The 16,008-nt window shown below is 47.0% G+C and overlaps 1 protein-coding gene and 1 long non-coding RNA gene across 2 annotated transcripts; one reads left to right on the top strand and one right to left on the bottom strand.

Moving 5' to 3' along the window:
- The first annotated feature begins 5,754 nt into the window (after positions 1 to 5,754).
- LOC140460318 (uncharacterized) lies at positions 5,755 to 15,929 on the top strand. Its single transcript, XR_011953983.1, has 2 exons — positions 5,755 to 5,971; positions 14,783 to 15,929. It is a non-coding gene; the product is annotated as an uncharacterized lncRNA (long non-coding RNA).
- LOC140460316 (uncharacterized) lies at positions 7,751 to 14,823 on the bottom strand. Its single transcript, XM_072554783.1, has 3 exons — positions 12,083 to 14,823; positions 11,559 to 11,759; positions 7,751 to 9,258 (listed from the first exon to the last, which is right to left on the bottom strand). Exon 1 carries the CDS (start codon positions 14,106 to 14,108, stop codon positions 12,711 to 12,713), a length of 1,398 nt encoding a protein of 465 aa, XP_072410884.1. The 5' UTR covers positions 14,109 to 14,823; the 3' UTR covers positions 7,751 to 9,258; positions 11,559 to 11,759; positions 12,083 to 12,710.
- Positions 15,930 to 16,008: the final 79 nt, after the last annotated feature.

Raw genomic sequence — 16,008 nt, 5'->3', positions numbered from 1 at the left:
AGCTAACCCTCAAGGATAAGAAGGTAAGCCACAGACCTGAGGTCTTTAGCAATGTGAGGTGATGTTAGAGTCTTAAAAAAAAGTCACATCACAGATTTGAAATTGAGGAAACGCCACCAAAATTCAACTCCAGAATGATACAGCAGCAGCAGTCCTTAGAAGAATAATACTGCATCAAACCCCTGTACACTTCCAGAGATGGGCACTGTCGGTGGAAACCCAGTTAAATTCAGCCATCAACTGGGTGACAGCCAAGTTTTGGGGGGGTGAAGCTGAATGAAATTGAGGGGTTTTATTTGTGGTTGCTACGTGCAATAAAGTGCAAATCATTGTTTCAGCAGTTGATTCTCTGTGCGGTTTCTGAGTCAGGAGCCAAATTAAGGGGATTTACCCACAACCACACCATGAGGCTGGGATTAATATTGACTCCATTGCATTCAAGAGAATGTCATCAATACTGTGAAAAAGTGAAGGCTGATCCCACCCCCCCCCCCACTCACTCTCCAAGATCTCAAACTGAAACGTCCAAAGAGTGGCATATTGCCCTTTAATCTGTAAAGTCAGTGTGATAAGTGGTGTAACCTGCTGTAGTGTTAAAAGTAAATCCCTGACACTTTATAATCAACAATCAGCAATTTATTTAACCAACTCTCACGGTGAACAAATGAATGAAACTACTAACAAACTGAGTAAATCCTTCTTAACTACTGAGTATTCTGGAATAAATCAAGATTCTTCTGGTGTGCTGTTGCAATTAATGCATGTCCCACTCAAATAACACAAAATAGAATTTAATCTCAGATTACAACCAGGTTATGTGTCTTCTGGAATATTCTGTGCCATCTTCTGTCGGGGATGCCTCCTCCGATTCCTCTGTCCGGAATGCCCTGTTCTGTTTTTCTAACTGATGCTTTCTCTAATACACAGATGACTGAGAGCACCAATTCTTTATGATAGGATTGGTCCTGTTGTCAAAACTTTCGGATTTAAATTTAATAAGTTTTTGGTAGCCAATGGGGCTGATTTAAATTGATTGGTGAAATTGAAAACCTGTTTTCTTGTCCTGCTAACTGTACAGCCCTTTGATACAAATTTTTCAGTTCAAGTGCTTTTTGTTGTGATCATGTTGCTCCTTTAAGAAGATTACATTGTTGGTTTATTTTCAGGAGGGGTTGTAAAAGGCTTCCCATTCGTCTAGGATTAAGGATTTCGCTCATGGTTAACAGATACTGGCAAAGGCAACAATCAAAGAAAAGGGTTTGACATTTTATTTTCTAAAACATTTCTGCAATGAAAGGGCAGTTGTCCCATTCGTTTCCCCTGGTTTGGGTTTTCGCAAGCAGTCTGTCTGAAGCTGCTGCAGGAAGAGATTTCCTGATTCAACAGATGTTTCTGGCTGACTCTAAAGCTTCAGGGAAAATAGTACCAGCGTATTCAGCCTCTCCCTGTAGCAACATCCTTCCAAACCTTTTCTGAACCCTTTCAAGTTTCACAATGTCTTAAAAAGACGTCAACTTTTCTCGACTAATGTGGAAGAATTTTCTGCATGATGCGTTCTGTCTGAAAGAGCCCTCCCCTGTGCTGTGACAGAGCTGCAGTGACTTTCAAAAGCCTGACAAATGCTGTTATCAGTCAAAGATTCATTGGGAGAAGCTTCTCAATCACATCTGTAAATGGAGAAAGTGTTTTTAATAATGAGACATGAATAAAGGCTGCATTAATCTTTTGTTCTGAAGATTTACTCATATATCTCAAAACAGAGCATATGAACCCGGTCACAAGAAGTCTACGGGAATATAAGACACCACTGCCTATTTCCTGACCAGGACTGACTTTACACAGAAAACATGGACATTTTAATTGAATGGGGTGCCATTCATTTTAAGATCAGGTGAACTTAAGAGGCACAGCATTGACTTAGAAATGAGAGATCCTTGACACACACACAGCCAAAATCATCACTGCCAGTATTATCAAATTAGAATTTAGGCCGAATAGGCTGTGATGTTTTTCCACTGGAGGAAGTTGAGGGGCAATATTTTCAAACCATGAGGGGTAGAGTTGGGTTAATGGTAGCTGTTTCTTCCCTAGGGGGAGGATTTCAAGAGCAAGGACGTGTTTTTATGGTGAGAGGAGAAAGACGGAAGAAAAGATGTGGGGCAAAATATTTACAGAGTGTAGTTCACCTGGGGAAACAGCTGCCAGTGGAAGTGGTTGAAGCAGGTACATTAACAACATTGAAAAGGCGTTTCAACAAATACATGGATAGGAAAACTTTAGAAGGATATGGGCCAAGTGCAGGGAAATGAGGTTAGTGTTGACAAACATTTTGGTCAGCATGGACCGGTTTGGGCTGAAGGGCCTGTCTCTGTGCTATAGTACTCGATGACTGGCGTCTCTTTGTAACTCTGACAGTGTTGAATTTCCACTTGAACCAGGAAAAAGTGAGGACTGAAAATGCTGGAGATCAGAGTTCAGAGTGTGATGCTGGAAAAGCACAACAGGTCAGGCAGCACCTGAGGAGCAGGAGAATCGATGTTTCAGGCATAAGGACATCCAGATGAATATCTCACTAAATCATGCTGAAAAAAATCTGATCTCATTCGTCAACTCTGAAGTGGAGGTGCTGGAGGTGGACAGGTCAGAAGTCTCACAACACCAGGTGACAATCCCAATAGATTGATTTGAACTCATGAGCTTTCGAAGCACTGTTCCTTCATCAGGTGAAGTGATGAAGGAGCAGCACTGATAAAGGAGCAATGCTCCCAAAGCTTGGGATTTCAAATAAATAAACCTGTTGTTGTGTGACTTCTGACTTCAACTTCTTCAACTGGGCATTCATGTTGAACTTGATGGGATACTTTATCCAACTCAGCGTAGTTAAATTACATCGCTTGGAAGGGTTCATTTGAAACCTTTCAGGAGGTGAATTCAACAAGATTGAATTATTCAAAGTTACTCAATTCTAAACTTACATCAGGACCGGTAGTCAGAGAGGTACAGCACGGAAACAGATCCTTCAGTCCAACTCGTCCATGCTGACCAGATATTCTAAATTAATCTAGTCCCATTTGCCAGCACTTGGCCCAAAACCCTCTAACCCTTTCTATTCATGTCCCCAACCAAATGTCTTTTAAATTCTGTAATTCTACCAGCCTCCTCCACTTCCTCTGGCAGCTTATTCCATACACGCACCACACTCTGCATGAAATGTTTTCCCTTTAGGTCCCTTTTAAATCTTTCCCCTCTCACTCTAAACCTATGCCCTCTAGTTCTAACAACATTCTGATAAATCATTTCTGATGGAGATGTCAATGTTTCGGGTAGAACCCTTCTTCAGTCCTGAGGGATAATACCGGAAATGCTGACTTCTCCACCTCCTGGTGCTGCCTGCCTTGTTGTGCCCAGCCTCCTGTTTGTCTATTTTAGACTCCAGCATCTGCAGTTTTTTATTTTGTCTCGAACAAATGGTGGAGCAGATTCGATGGGTCAAAATATCCTAACTTCTGCTCCAATGGTCTTGTGATCTTAGGTTTATGCGGTTCCTTGGCTCAATGAGCAGCAGCGCCCACTGGAAGCAATGTTCACAGAATCATAGAATCCCTGCAGTGTGGAAACGGGCCCTTCTGCCCAACAAGTTCAGAGCGACCCTTTGAAGAGTAACTCACCCAGACACATTCTCCTACCCTATCACTCTGCACTTACCCCTAACTAATGCACCACACCTACACATTCCTGAACACTATGGGACTATTTAGCTTGGCCAATTCACCCAAACATGCGCAAGTTTGGACTTTGGGAAGACACTGGAACACGCAGAGAAAACCCACGCAGACACGGGGTGGGGGGGGGGGGGGAGGTGGAATTACATGCAAACTCCACACAGACAGTCACCCTGAAGATGGAATCAAATCTGGGTCCCTGGCGCTATGAGGCAGCAGTGCTAACACTGAGCTACCACCCCCCCTTCCCCCTCGACTCCCCCAGTCGAAAACAAAAAAGCCTATCAACTCTTCCACTACCCCCACTGTCAGAAAGGGCAGGAGGTTCAGTCCTGGGGGTGACCCTCAGCAGTGTTACCGGCAGAATCTGATTGTTGGGAGCATTGGTGCCTCCGCTGGTGCTTGTTCAAGCTGCAGGACATTGTGAACCACTGCCCACACTCTGGGCAGGCAAACGGCCTCTACCCAGTGTGGATCCGCTGGTGCGTCAGTAGAGTGGAGGAGACAGCAAAGCCCTTCCCGCACTCGAGGCAGGTGAACGGCCTCTCCCCAGTGTGGACCCACCGATGTGTCAGCAGGTGGGAGGCCTGGGTAAAGCCCTTCCCGCACTCAGTGCAGCTGAAGGGCCTTTCCCCAGTGTGGACCCGCTGGTGCTTCAGCAGGTCGGAAGAGCATGTAAAGCACTTCCCGCAGACAGAGCAGGTGAATGGCCTCTTGCCGGTGTGGACCCACCGGTGGGCCAGCAGGTCAGAGGAATCGCTGAAGGCCTTCCCACATTTGGAGCAGGGGAAGGGCTTCTCACCGGTGTGGACCCGCCAGTGAATCACGAGGTGGGAGGAGCGAGTGAACACCTTCCCACAATCGGGGCAGCGGAAGGGCCTCTCCCCTGTGTGCACCCGCTGGTGCCTCATCAGGGCAGAGGAATCGCTGAAGGCCTTCCCACTCTTGAGGCAGCTGAAGGGCCTCTCCCCTGTGTGCACCCGTCGGTGCCTCAGCAGGGCAGAGGAATCGCTGAAGGCCTTCCCACTCTTGAGGCAGCTGAAGGGCCTCTCCCCTGTGTGCACCCGTCGGTGCCTCAGCAGGGCAGAGGAATCACTGAAGGCCTTCCCGCATTCAGGACAGGAGAATGGCTTCTCCCTGGTGTGACTCCGCCGATGTGTCTCCAGGGCAGATGGGACACGGAAGCCTTTCCCGCAGTCGCCACACTTCCATGGTTTCTCCATGGCCGAAGCTACAGTTGCACACAAACGTGTGTATGTCCTCTCCCTGCCTTGAATTCCTCTTTCCAGGACAGATAACTGTTTCAGGCTCCACACTCAGTGCGTTGCTGCAACAGTAGGGTCTCTCTTCTTTAGATTGGAAAACTCCTGCCTTCAAAAAGGGAGGCCGAGAACAGGAAACTGCAGACCATTTCCCTGAACATATGTCAAAGGGAAAATATTCAAAGCTATTATTAAAGATGCTATGACAGAGCACTTGTATAAGTTCAAGGTAATCAGGCAGCGTGAATGTGTTTTAGTCAATGGGGGATAATGTTGTAATAATATTTTGAAGAACGGCCATTCCCCACTGCGACTGAGCTGATAAATCTCCAGTGCCGATAGGGAATGGAATCCCTTCCCACAGTCCCCACATTTCCACGGCTTCTCCGCAGTTTGGTATCCTTTTGGCTTTCTGTTTCTGATGAACAACTGAAACTGTGATCACACTCAGGAAACGTGTACAGTCACCCGCTACTGCGAATAGTGTAATATTTCTTCATCTGGTTACAGCTCCTTCTCACAGTCAGCTCACTGGGACACACTCTCTCTCAACAAGGGGAAAGTTATGCAGCAAGACAAGATGCAAAAGTAATTAAATGTCGAGCCACAGGGGAAAAAAATTGTGACTCGACCTCTTCTTCCTATTGGCATTTGGAAACTTAATATCTATTAGGAACACCAGCATCCACGCAGAGCATACTGCGCATGTTTGCCGGTGTCAGAAACGCAGTGCGCATGCCCGTCAGTGTCAGCAAAACATGGGCATGCTCGTCGCTGTCCGCAAAATAGGGCGCGCGACCTTCTTTTAATTGACCAATAGAGAGCACTGGAGGACCGGAAGAAGACAGTGGTTGCCGTTCGGAGCTACTATTGTCTGAGTGCGGAAGTTCGACCATGAGCTACTGAAGGTGCTACTCGTGTTCCTCCCTCTCTGAATGAAGATTGAGCTTCACCCAGACTGCAAATTCTTTCCTCTGTCCAAGATCTGTGAGTATGGTTCTCTCTCTTTTCCCGCCCTCGTTTTTCCGCTTCTTTCTCATTCTGGGGTTGACTTGCAACAACTGAAAGGAAAGCGAATGAATCGGGGAAGGGAGAGACTCTGGAAACATTGGTCCAGGGGTGTGTCTCAATTGGCAAGATTAATAGGTAGGAAGCTGGAAGAACACAGCAAGCCAAGTAGAATCAGGAGGTGGAGAAGTCAATGTTTTGGGTGTAATATTTTTTCAAGACTGGGGATGGATGCAGATAAAGGACTTCCTGGGGTCAGGGTGGTGAAGTGGGGATAGGTGAAGACAGGCTGAAGGTACGACACGGTTGGTCAATGGGAGAAAGGAATCTGCTTTGTAGCAGGGAGCAGTGGAAATGAGGGGTCGGGGCTGGGAAGGGAGTGGGGTGATGGGAAGGGTGGTTATTTGAAATTGGAGAACTGAATGTTGAGTCCTCTTAGCTGTAGGAAGATAGGATGTTGTTCCTCCAATGTGCAGTTTGGTTCGTTGTGGCAATGGAGGAGGCCAAAGATGTTCTTGTCGGAAAGGGAGTTGGAAGGGGAAATAAAATGGGTGGTGACTGGGAGGTCCGGTTGGCCTCTGCAGACCCAGCTGTGATGCTCAGCAAACCTTTCCCCAAGTTTCCGCTTGGTCTCCCCAGTGTACAGAATACCACAATTTGCAAACACATGGCAAATGCAGTACCATAATGCGAAGTTATAGCCTTTGCTGTGGTGGAAAATAACAGAAAGGAGGTGTATTGTTTAAATGGAGATGTATTGGGTTGTGAAGAAAGTGAAAACTGCAGATGCTGGAGATCAGAGTTGATAAGTATGGTGCTGGAAAAAGCACAGCAGGTCAGGCAGCATCTGAGGAGCAGAAGAGTTAATGTTTCAGGTATGAGCTCTTCATCAGGAATGATGTCTGGACACACCAAGGGGCCTCGGCGTCCTTCTACATCAGTCAGTGCCAGTTGTCAGACGGATGCAGCAAGCAATCAGCAAGGCAAGTGGTATATGAGCAAGAGGAATTGAGTTCAGAAGTGGGGGTGTCTTACTGCAGTTAGGGGGTCATTGAATACATTCAAAAACAATGAAGTGGATGTTTATGGAGGAAGACGAGAAAATGGTTTTAAGACCAGTTTCAGAGTCAGACAGCACAGAAACAGACCCTTCAGTCCAACTAGTTCATGCTGTCTATATTCACAAATTAAACTCGTCCTACCTGCCTGTGTTTGGCCCGTATTCCTCTGAACCTTTTGTATTCATGTACTTCTCCAAATGTCTTTTAAATGTCAAACTGTATCCACCACTTCCTCTGAACATTCTTTCCACACTTGAACTACATGTGAAAAGAAAATGGTGCCCCTTATGTTTTTAAAAAATGTTTCTCCTCTCACCTTCAAAATTTGCTCCCTGATCTTGAAACAGCCATCTTCGGGAAGGGCACCTGCCATTTACCTCATCCTTACCTCTCATGATTTTATACATCTCTTTAAGGTCACCTATCAACCTCGTATGCTCCAGTGAAAAAGTCCCAGCCTATCCAATTAGATATAGGTAGATTCGTAGGAGAAAGTGAGGACTGCAGATGCTGGAGACCAGAGTTGAGAAGTGTGGTGCTGGAAAAACACCGCAGGCCAGACAGCATCTGAGGAGCAGAAGAGTTAACGTTTCGGGTATGAGCTCTTCATCAGGAATGATGTGTGGCCTCATTCCTGAAGAAGGGCTTATGCCCGAAATGTCGGCTGTGTTTTTCCAGCACCACACTTCTCAACTCTGGTCTCCAGCATCTGCAGTCCTCACTTTTCCTAGTTGATCTTAACCTACTGCAAATCTTCTTGCAAGGTTGCCTGCCTTGAAGAAGCTCTCCTCCTCCCTCTGAAATAGGTAGATTCGTATCCAGTTATGATCTGCTCAGTGTGGTGCAGGCTCGAAAGACCAAATGGTCGGCTCCTGCTCCCAATTCTCTCACTGTGTCCAGGATAGCAAGAGACCATAAGACATAGGAGCAGAAATTAGGCCATTTAGCCCATCAGGTCTGCTCATACCACTCAATCGTGGCTAATAAGTTTATCAACCCCATATTCTCGCTTTCTCCCCGTAACCCTCAATCCCCTTGGCACTCAAGAAGTTACCTAGCTCTGTCTTAAATATCCTCATTGATCTGGCCTCCATTGATTCACCGCTGTATGGCTGAAGAAGTTTCTCCTTATCTCCATTCTAAAAGGCCTTCCCTTTACTCTCAGGCTATGCTCTCAGGTCTTAGTCTCTCCGACCAATGGAAACATCTTCCCAACTTCCACTCTGTCCATGCTGTTTAGTATTCTGTATGTTTCAATTAGATATCCCCTGAGTTAATCAGCATGAACCAGACCCTTCAGAATGAGGTACAGCAGGGTTTAGATTCAACAAAGTGAGAATGGAGGGCTGTGGAATGGAGGTTTTCAGCTCTTAGGGAATATGAGAGCAAAGAGAGTTCACTCTAAATTAGAATTGATCGGATGGGCCAATGGGCCAAGGAGTGGCGGGTGGAGTTTAATTTTGAGAAATGTGATGTTTACATTTTGGTAAGGCAATCCAGGCAGGACTGACACATGTAAGGGGAGTGTTGCGGAACAAAGAGACCTTGGAGTGCAGGTTTGTGGTTCTTTGAAAGTGGAGTTGCAGCTATATAGGAGAATGAAGGTGGTGTTTGGTATGCTTTTCTTTATTGGTCAGTCAATTGAGTACAGGAGATGAGGTCATATTGCTGCTGTACAGTATGTTGTTTAGGACACTTTTGGAATACTGCGTTTGGACACTATGGGCAATCTAGCATGGCAAATCCAAATCAAGGCCAGTAAGCAATGTAGTGATGTGGAAAGTGAACACCAGAGAAAGATAGAAAGGGACCAGGAGAATAAATTTACCAGCAATCAAAACTGGATTCTAAAGATCACAAAAATTGAAATTAAAAATGGTGTGTCTGAATGTGCGCTGTATTGTAACAAAAGTGAATGAATTGACAGCACACATCAGAGAATAATTATGATCTGAGACTCCTTACACGGCTTAAGGGTGACAAGGATTGGATCCTGAGTATGGAGGAGTAATCAAATGGGAAGCTAGGTAAAGGGTTGGCACTGCTAATCGAAGCACTGATCACAGGGTAGTCTGGTGTCAGCCTGGATTTCAGGTCCTGATTTCTCTATCCTCTGTTGATCTGCCTGTTCCTACAGAGTAAGATGTAGGTCTGTTCTCAGCTCTGCTGGATTTCTGCTGAAGCTTTGACCCACTTTTATGCCTTCTGGAACAATAAAACATTCAGTTAATCGCAACCCAACCCACAAACTCCCAGCCTGTCAACCATCCAGACACATAGTGTAGTCATAGCAGGGAATCAAACAAGAAACAAAATTAGAAACGAATAGGTGCACGTGCTTAATGTTTGTTCGTGAGGAAGTAAACTAGAAATAGGGATCTCCCAGGATTCTTCTAGTGCCCCACTTGAGGAATTCTCTCTCCCTTGCATCTAAGTATTTGTACCCAGTTGCAATATTTACACCGATGGGAATAAAGCATCTGTAATCAAATAGACATAGAATTTACAGCACGGAAATAGACTTTTCTCTCTCTCATTCACACACACACACAGACACCTTCATGGGGGTGAATGTGTGTTTGCGGCATTATATTTGCAGATTCGTTCTATTTTGCTCAAAAAATGCACAACCTGCAGGCGGTCAATACAAGTAATATTTTGTAAATTCCTCTGTGGAAACAGAACCAGTCTGACTGAAGATCGGGATACAGAGAGACTCTGACCTCACACCTTTAACGCAGTGTTTGAGCTGAGATGTCACCTTTTGTTATAAAACCTCAAGTTATGTCGAAAATGGGCCTTACCTGAAGATCTGTGATTTACATATTAATGATAACTGCAAACCATTCTCAAAGATGAAAGACTTAATAATCCAGGTACATTCAATATATCATTGCAGTGGCAGGACACTAATGTTTTTCCATAAATTCTGTGCGTTATGATCTTATTCTCCACAACCACCTGATGAAGGAGCAATGCTCTGAACACGAGTCCTTTCAAATAAACTTGTTCGACACTAAGTTGGTGTTTTGATTTTTAAATTTGTCCAGGTTAGGGTAGATTGACCATACTAAATTACCCATAGTGCTCAGGGATATGCAGATTAGGGTGGATTGACCATGCTAAATTACCCATAGCGTCCAGGGATGTGCAGGTTAGGTACAATAGTCAGGGGCAAATGTAGAGCAATGAGTGTGGGGGGTTACCCCTCGGAGAGTCGATGTGGACTCGTTGGGCCGAGTGGCCTGCTTCCACACTGCGGGGTGATTCTCTGATGGGAAGGGATTCTTGCAAACAGTGCGGGCCAGCCGGTCGGCCGCCTGTCCGGAGCAGGCGCAGTGCGGGAACCTGCCGTCATCATCACCCTGCCCCCTGTCCTTGCCTGTCGCTCCTCCCATTCACCCTGTTGATGAAGTGGCCCTATCAGTTTCAGAGCAATATTCCCTCCCTTAGTTAAAAATCACACAACACAATGATATAGTCCAACAGGTTTAATTGGAAGCACACTAGCTTTCGGAGCGATGCTCCTTCATCAGGTGATAGTGAAGGGCTCGATCGTAACACAGAATTTATAGCGCAAATTTACAGTGTGATGTAACTGAAATTATATATTGAAACATTGATTGTCTGTTAAGCCTTTCATCTATTAGAGTACAGTGATAGTTTCACTTCCATGTGTAAATCACAAAACCTTTTTTTTGAAGTTGCATTCTCGGGTTAGCTGTTAACAATGGTGATAACTAGACAATATGTTGAAGGTGTTGGCCCCCATCGTATCATCCCTCGTCATTTCCGCCACCTCCAAACGGACCCCACCACCAGGCATGTATTTCCCTCCCCTCCCCTATCAGCGTTCCAAAAAGACCACTTCCTCGTCAGGTCCACACCCCCCACCAACCCAACCTCCACTCCTGGCACCATCCCCTGCAACCACAAGAAATTCAAAACTTGCGCTCACACCTCCCCCTTACTTACCTCCAAGGTCCCAAGGGATCCTTCCATATCCACCACAAATTCACCTGCACCTCCACACACATCATTTACTGCATCCGCTGCACCCGATGTGGCCTCCTCTATATTGGGGAGACAGGCCGCCTACTTGCGGAACATTTCAGAGAACACCTTTGGGACACCCGGACCAACCAACCCAACCACCCAGTGGCTCAACACTTTAACTCCCCCTTCCACTCCCTCAAGGACATGCAGGTCCTTGGACTCCTCCATTGCCAGACCATAGCAACATGATGGCTGGAGGAAGAGTGTCTCATCTTCCGGCTAGGAACTCTCCAACCACAAGGGATGAACTCCTATTTCTCCCGTTTCCTCATTTCTCCTCCCCCCACCTTGTCTCAGTCCCAACCTTCGAACTCAGCACCACCTTCCTCACCTGCAATCTTCTTCCTGACCCCTCTGCCCCCACCCCCATTCCGGCCTATCACCCTCACCTTAACCTCCTTCCACCTATCGCATTTCCAACGCCCCTCCCCCAAGTCCCATCTCCCTACCTTTTTTTTAGCCTGCTTGGCACAATTTCCTCATTCCTGAAGAAGGGCTCATGCCCAAAACGTCGATTCTCCTGCTTCTTGGATGCTGCCTGACCTGCGCTTTTCCAGCAACACATTTTCAGCTCTGATTTCCAGCATCTGCAGTCCTCACTTTCTCCCCGTGTCCTCTGTCTGTCCTATGATGTTTAGATTGATTCTAATCTAAAAAGTAAGATCACGGAGATTTACATAAATTCATGCAGTTTCTGAGCTCAGAGTTCTACATGAATGCATGCAGTTTTTGAGCAAAGTACAATGTAACCCTGAAAGTACAAATTCACCCCACAAAATATGTGTGCATGTGGATCTTTGTCTGTGTGTGTGTTTGTCTGTCTGGGGTGGGGGTTGTGAATGTGAGAAAGTGTATGTGTGTGTGTGTAGTGAGTGCAGAGTGTCTTAAGTGTGTGAGGGGGTGCTTGTGTGAGTGTGTGTCTATAACGGTTTGTGTGGATGTGTGTGTGTGTGTGTAGTTCAATGGTGATCACCTGTAATGTGACATGAAACCAAGGTCCCGGTTGAGGCCCTCCCTATGGATACCTCTGCTTGACCACTTTCCTCTGCTGCCTGTCCCGAAGGTCCAAGGCTGAATGTCCTGGACCACTGAAGTGCTCCACAACTGGGAGGGAACCCTCCTGTCTGTTAATTGTTGTGCGGTGCCCATTCATCCGTTGTTGTAGCCTTTGCTCGGTTTCCCCAATGTACCATGCCTCCGGGCATCCTTGCCTGCAATGTATAAGATAGACAACGTTGGCTGAGTCACATGAGTACCTGCCATGTACAAGGTGGGAGGTGTTCCCACGCATAATAGTGGTATCTATGTCCACAATCTGACACGTCTTGCAGCGTCCACCGTGACAGGGTTGTTGGAGTTGTCCTGAGAGCCGGGCAGTTTGCTACGAACAATGATCTGTTTGAGGTTTGGCGGTTGTTCAAAGGCAAGTAGTGGAGGTGTGGGGAAGGTCTTGGTTATGTGCTCATCCTCATTGATAATGTGTTGCAGGTCACTAAAAACATGGCGTAATTTTTCAGCTCCTGGGAAGTACTGAACAACGAAGGGTACCCTGTCAGTTGCAGCACGTGTCTGTCTCCTGAGGAGGTCATTACGGTTCCTTGCTATGGCACGTCGGAACTGGTGGTAGATGAGTTGAGCATCGTACCCCATTCTTGTGAGGGCATCCTTGAGTACTTCCAGGTGTCTGTCACATTCCTCCTCATCTGAGCAGATCCGGTGTATGCGTAGGGCTTATCCATAGGGAATGGCTGTTTTAATATGTTTGGGTGGAAGGTGAAGTGTAGCATTGTGAGGTTATCTGTGGGTTTGCGGTAGAGTGTGGTGCTGAAGTGTCCATCCTTGATGGAGATGTATGTGTCCAAGAATGAGACAGACAGTTGAGAGTAGCCCATGATGAGTTTGATGGTGGGATGAAACTTGTTGATGTTACTGTGTAGTTTTATCAGTGACTCCTCGCCAAGGGTCCAGAGGAAGAAAATATCGTCAATGTATCTGGTGTACAATGTTGGTTGGTGATCTTGCATAGAGAAGAAGTCTAGTTCGAACCTGTGCATAAAAATGTTGGCATATTGGGGTGCAAATTTGGTCCCCATGGCTGTTCTGTGTGTCTGGGAGAAGAACTGGTTGTCAAAGGTGAAGACGTTGTGATCGAGGATAAAGCGGATGAGTTGTAGGATGGTGTTTGGAGACTGGCAGTTGTTGGTGTTGAGTACTGAGGCTGTTGCTGCAATGCTATCATTGTGGGGGATGCTGGTGTAGAGTGCGGAAACGTCCATTGTGATGAGGAATGTTCCCGGTTCGAAATCCGTAGTGTCGCGACAGAAGCTGGAGATCCCCTGTACAATAGGTTTCAAGATGCCTTCCACATAGCCAGAGAGATTCTCACATAGGGTCCCATTGCCCGACACGATGTGACGTCCCAGTGTGTTGGCTTTGTGTACCTTTGGAAGACAGTAGAAGTCGCCTTCACGAGGAGTACATGGGATGAGGGTGCGTAGGGAACTCTGAAGGATTGGATCCAAAGTTCTGATCAGTGTGTTTGATTCTCGGGTGTGTTCTTTGGTCGGATCAGCTGGAAGTTGCCTGTAGTGTTCCTGGTTGTTCAGTTGTCGGGACACTTCCTTGCAGTAATCTGTTCTATTCTGAATGACAATGTCATCAAACCAGCAGATAAAGGAGGAGCCAATTTTGTGATTGGTTTTGAGAGCGTGGATGGCATTGCGCTGTGAACGGGTGATGTTTTGCTCTACCTTGTGGATACGGCTGATGAATCTGGCATTTATATATTTCCTGACGGTTTGAGCATACATGTCAAGCCCAGGGCAGCGGCCCTCCGGTGGGGTCCACGTTGACACCTTCTTTGGTCGCTCCTCTACAGATCCCTGTGATGACTGTTCCAGTTCATCAGTGGGATCACTGCCGGCATCTTGAAAGAATTCCCGGAGTCTCATGCGTCTGATGAACTCCTCTGTGTCTGCTGCCAGAACCAACGGATCCATTTTGGTGGTGGGGCAGAAGTTGAGACCCCTCTGTTAGGCAACTCTTCACATTGGGAGGTTGGGAATCTGTTCACTTGTAGCAATAGGAGTGAATCCAGGGAGGGAGCATACTCTGCAATCTCAGGTATGGGACTTAATTACCCGGGTGAGGAGGGACAGAAGGATGGAGTGGGTTTGTTTTCCCTAGCATGCCAGAGTCTGAAGGGTGAACTTATAAACTTTTATAAAATCATGATGGACATGGATAGGGTAACTAGACCAGGTCTTTTCTTTGGGATAGGGGAGTCCACAACTAGAGGGTAATATGTTTAGGGTGAGGGCAAGGCAGATGGAGAATTAAAAGACTTAAGGGACAACTTTTTCAGCGTTCCATGTAAAAAATGAGCTGGCAGAGAAAGTGGTGGAGGCTGGTACAATTACACCATTTAAAAGGCATCTGGATGGCTATATGAGTAGGAAGGGATATGGGCCAAGTGCTGGCAAATGCAACCACATTTATTTAGGATATCTGGCCAGTATAGAAGAATTTGACCAAAGTGTCTGTTTCTGTGTTGTATATCTTTGTGACTCTGGCTTGCCACCAACATTTGCCATGTCTATCAGTTCAGTTTCTCTCTGGTGCCTGTATTAATGCCTTGATGTCTCATTTTGCTCCCGCATGTGTTTGTGTTCAGCTGAAGCTTCGGCCATGGAGAAACCTGAGGAATTCTGCCCCATGGAGAAACCGTGGAAGTGTGGCGACTGCAAGAAAGGCTTCTGTGTCCCATCTGCCCTGGAGATTCATTGACGCAGTCACACGGGAGAGAGGCCATTCTCCTGCCTGAGTGCGGGAAGGGCTTTGCCAAGGCCTTGACCCTATTCACTCACCAGCGGATCCACACCGGGGAGAGGCCGTTCAGCTGCCCCAAATGTGGGAAGGGCTTTACCCGGGCCTCTAATCTGCTGACTCGCCAGCAGGTCCACACCGGGGACAGGCCATTCCCCTGCACAGAGTGCGGGAAGGCCTTCAGTGATTCCTCCGACCTGCTGAAGCACCGGCGGGTCCACACTAGGGAGAGGCCATTCACCTGCCCCGTGTGTGGGATGGGATTTAGTCAGGTGGGCAACTTGCAGAGGCACCAGCGGGACCACACCAGAGAGAAGCCCTTCAGCTGCCCTGAGTGAGGGAAGGCCATCACCCTCTCCTCCCACCTACGGAGGCACCAGCGAGTTCACATGCCACAGCAGGGGACTGAAGGAGTGACTGCCGAGTGCTGTTATTGACTGGGCGATCAACCAGTTCCGGGGATCCCGGGTTCGAATCCCGCGGCAGCAGACGGCGGAATTGGAATTCGGTCAGAAATCTGGAGTTCTGAAAGAAACGATGAAACCATTTTCGGGGGCGGGGTAGGACCCTCATCTGATTCACTCGCATCCTTTTAGAGAAGCAACTTCTGTTGTGGGAAAGGATTCACTCAGTCGTCCCAGCTGCATCCTTTACCTGGTCTGGCCTACATGTGACTCCAGACCCACAGCAGTGCAATTGACTCTACACTGCCCCTTCCTGGCAAAGGAGCGGGGAGAAACTTACTTGGAGACAGGGTTTGGGTTGAAATTGCTGAGTGAGGCAATACTTCCTCCAGGTTAAGGCTGTATTGAGGATCCAATTACAAAGGGACAACTTCGTGATGCCCAATAGTAAAGACGGTGAGGTCTGGTAGGGGAGATATGTGGGCTTTGACCTTGAGCTGTTTAAAAAGCAGCTACCCTTTCTCTGCCTTTTTGTTGGGGGATCTGAAGCTGTAATAAAGTTGGGTCACAATAAAGGTTACCTGAACTTAACCACTGGGCTCAGACTCTCACTGAAAGCTTTGAGCTCCAAGACGTTTTTGTTTTAAAGCTGCTCATTTCTTTCAGCCTC

This window comes from Chiloscyllium punctatum, chromosome 36 (assembly GCF_047496795.1).
Source record: "Chiloscyllium punctatum isolate Juve2018m chromosome 36, sChiPun1.3, whole genome shotgun sequence".
NCBI classification, from domain to species: domain Eukaryota; kingdom Metazoa; phylum Chordata; class Chondrichthyes; order Orectolobiformes; family Hemiscylliidae; genus Chiloscyllium; species Chiloscyllium punctatum.
The sequence above is the reverse complement of the archived record's forward strand: the minus strand, read 5'-3'. Positions and strand labels throughout refer to the sequence as shown.

Bases quoted from the DNA above. Each gene is read 5' to 3' on its own strand.
- LOC140460316 (XM_072554783.1), bottom strand. From the start codon at position 14,108: ATGGATCCGTTGGTTCTGGCAGCAGACACAGAGGAGTTCATCAGACGC.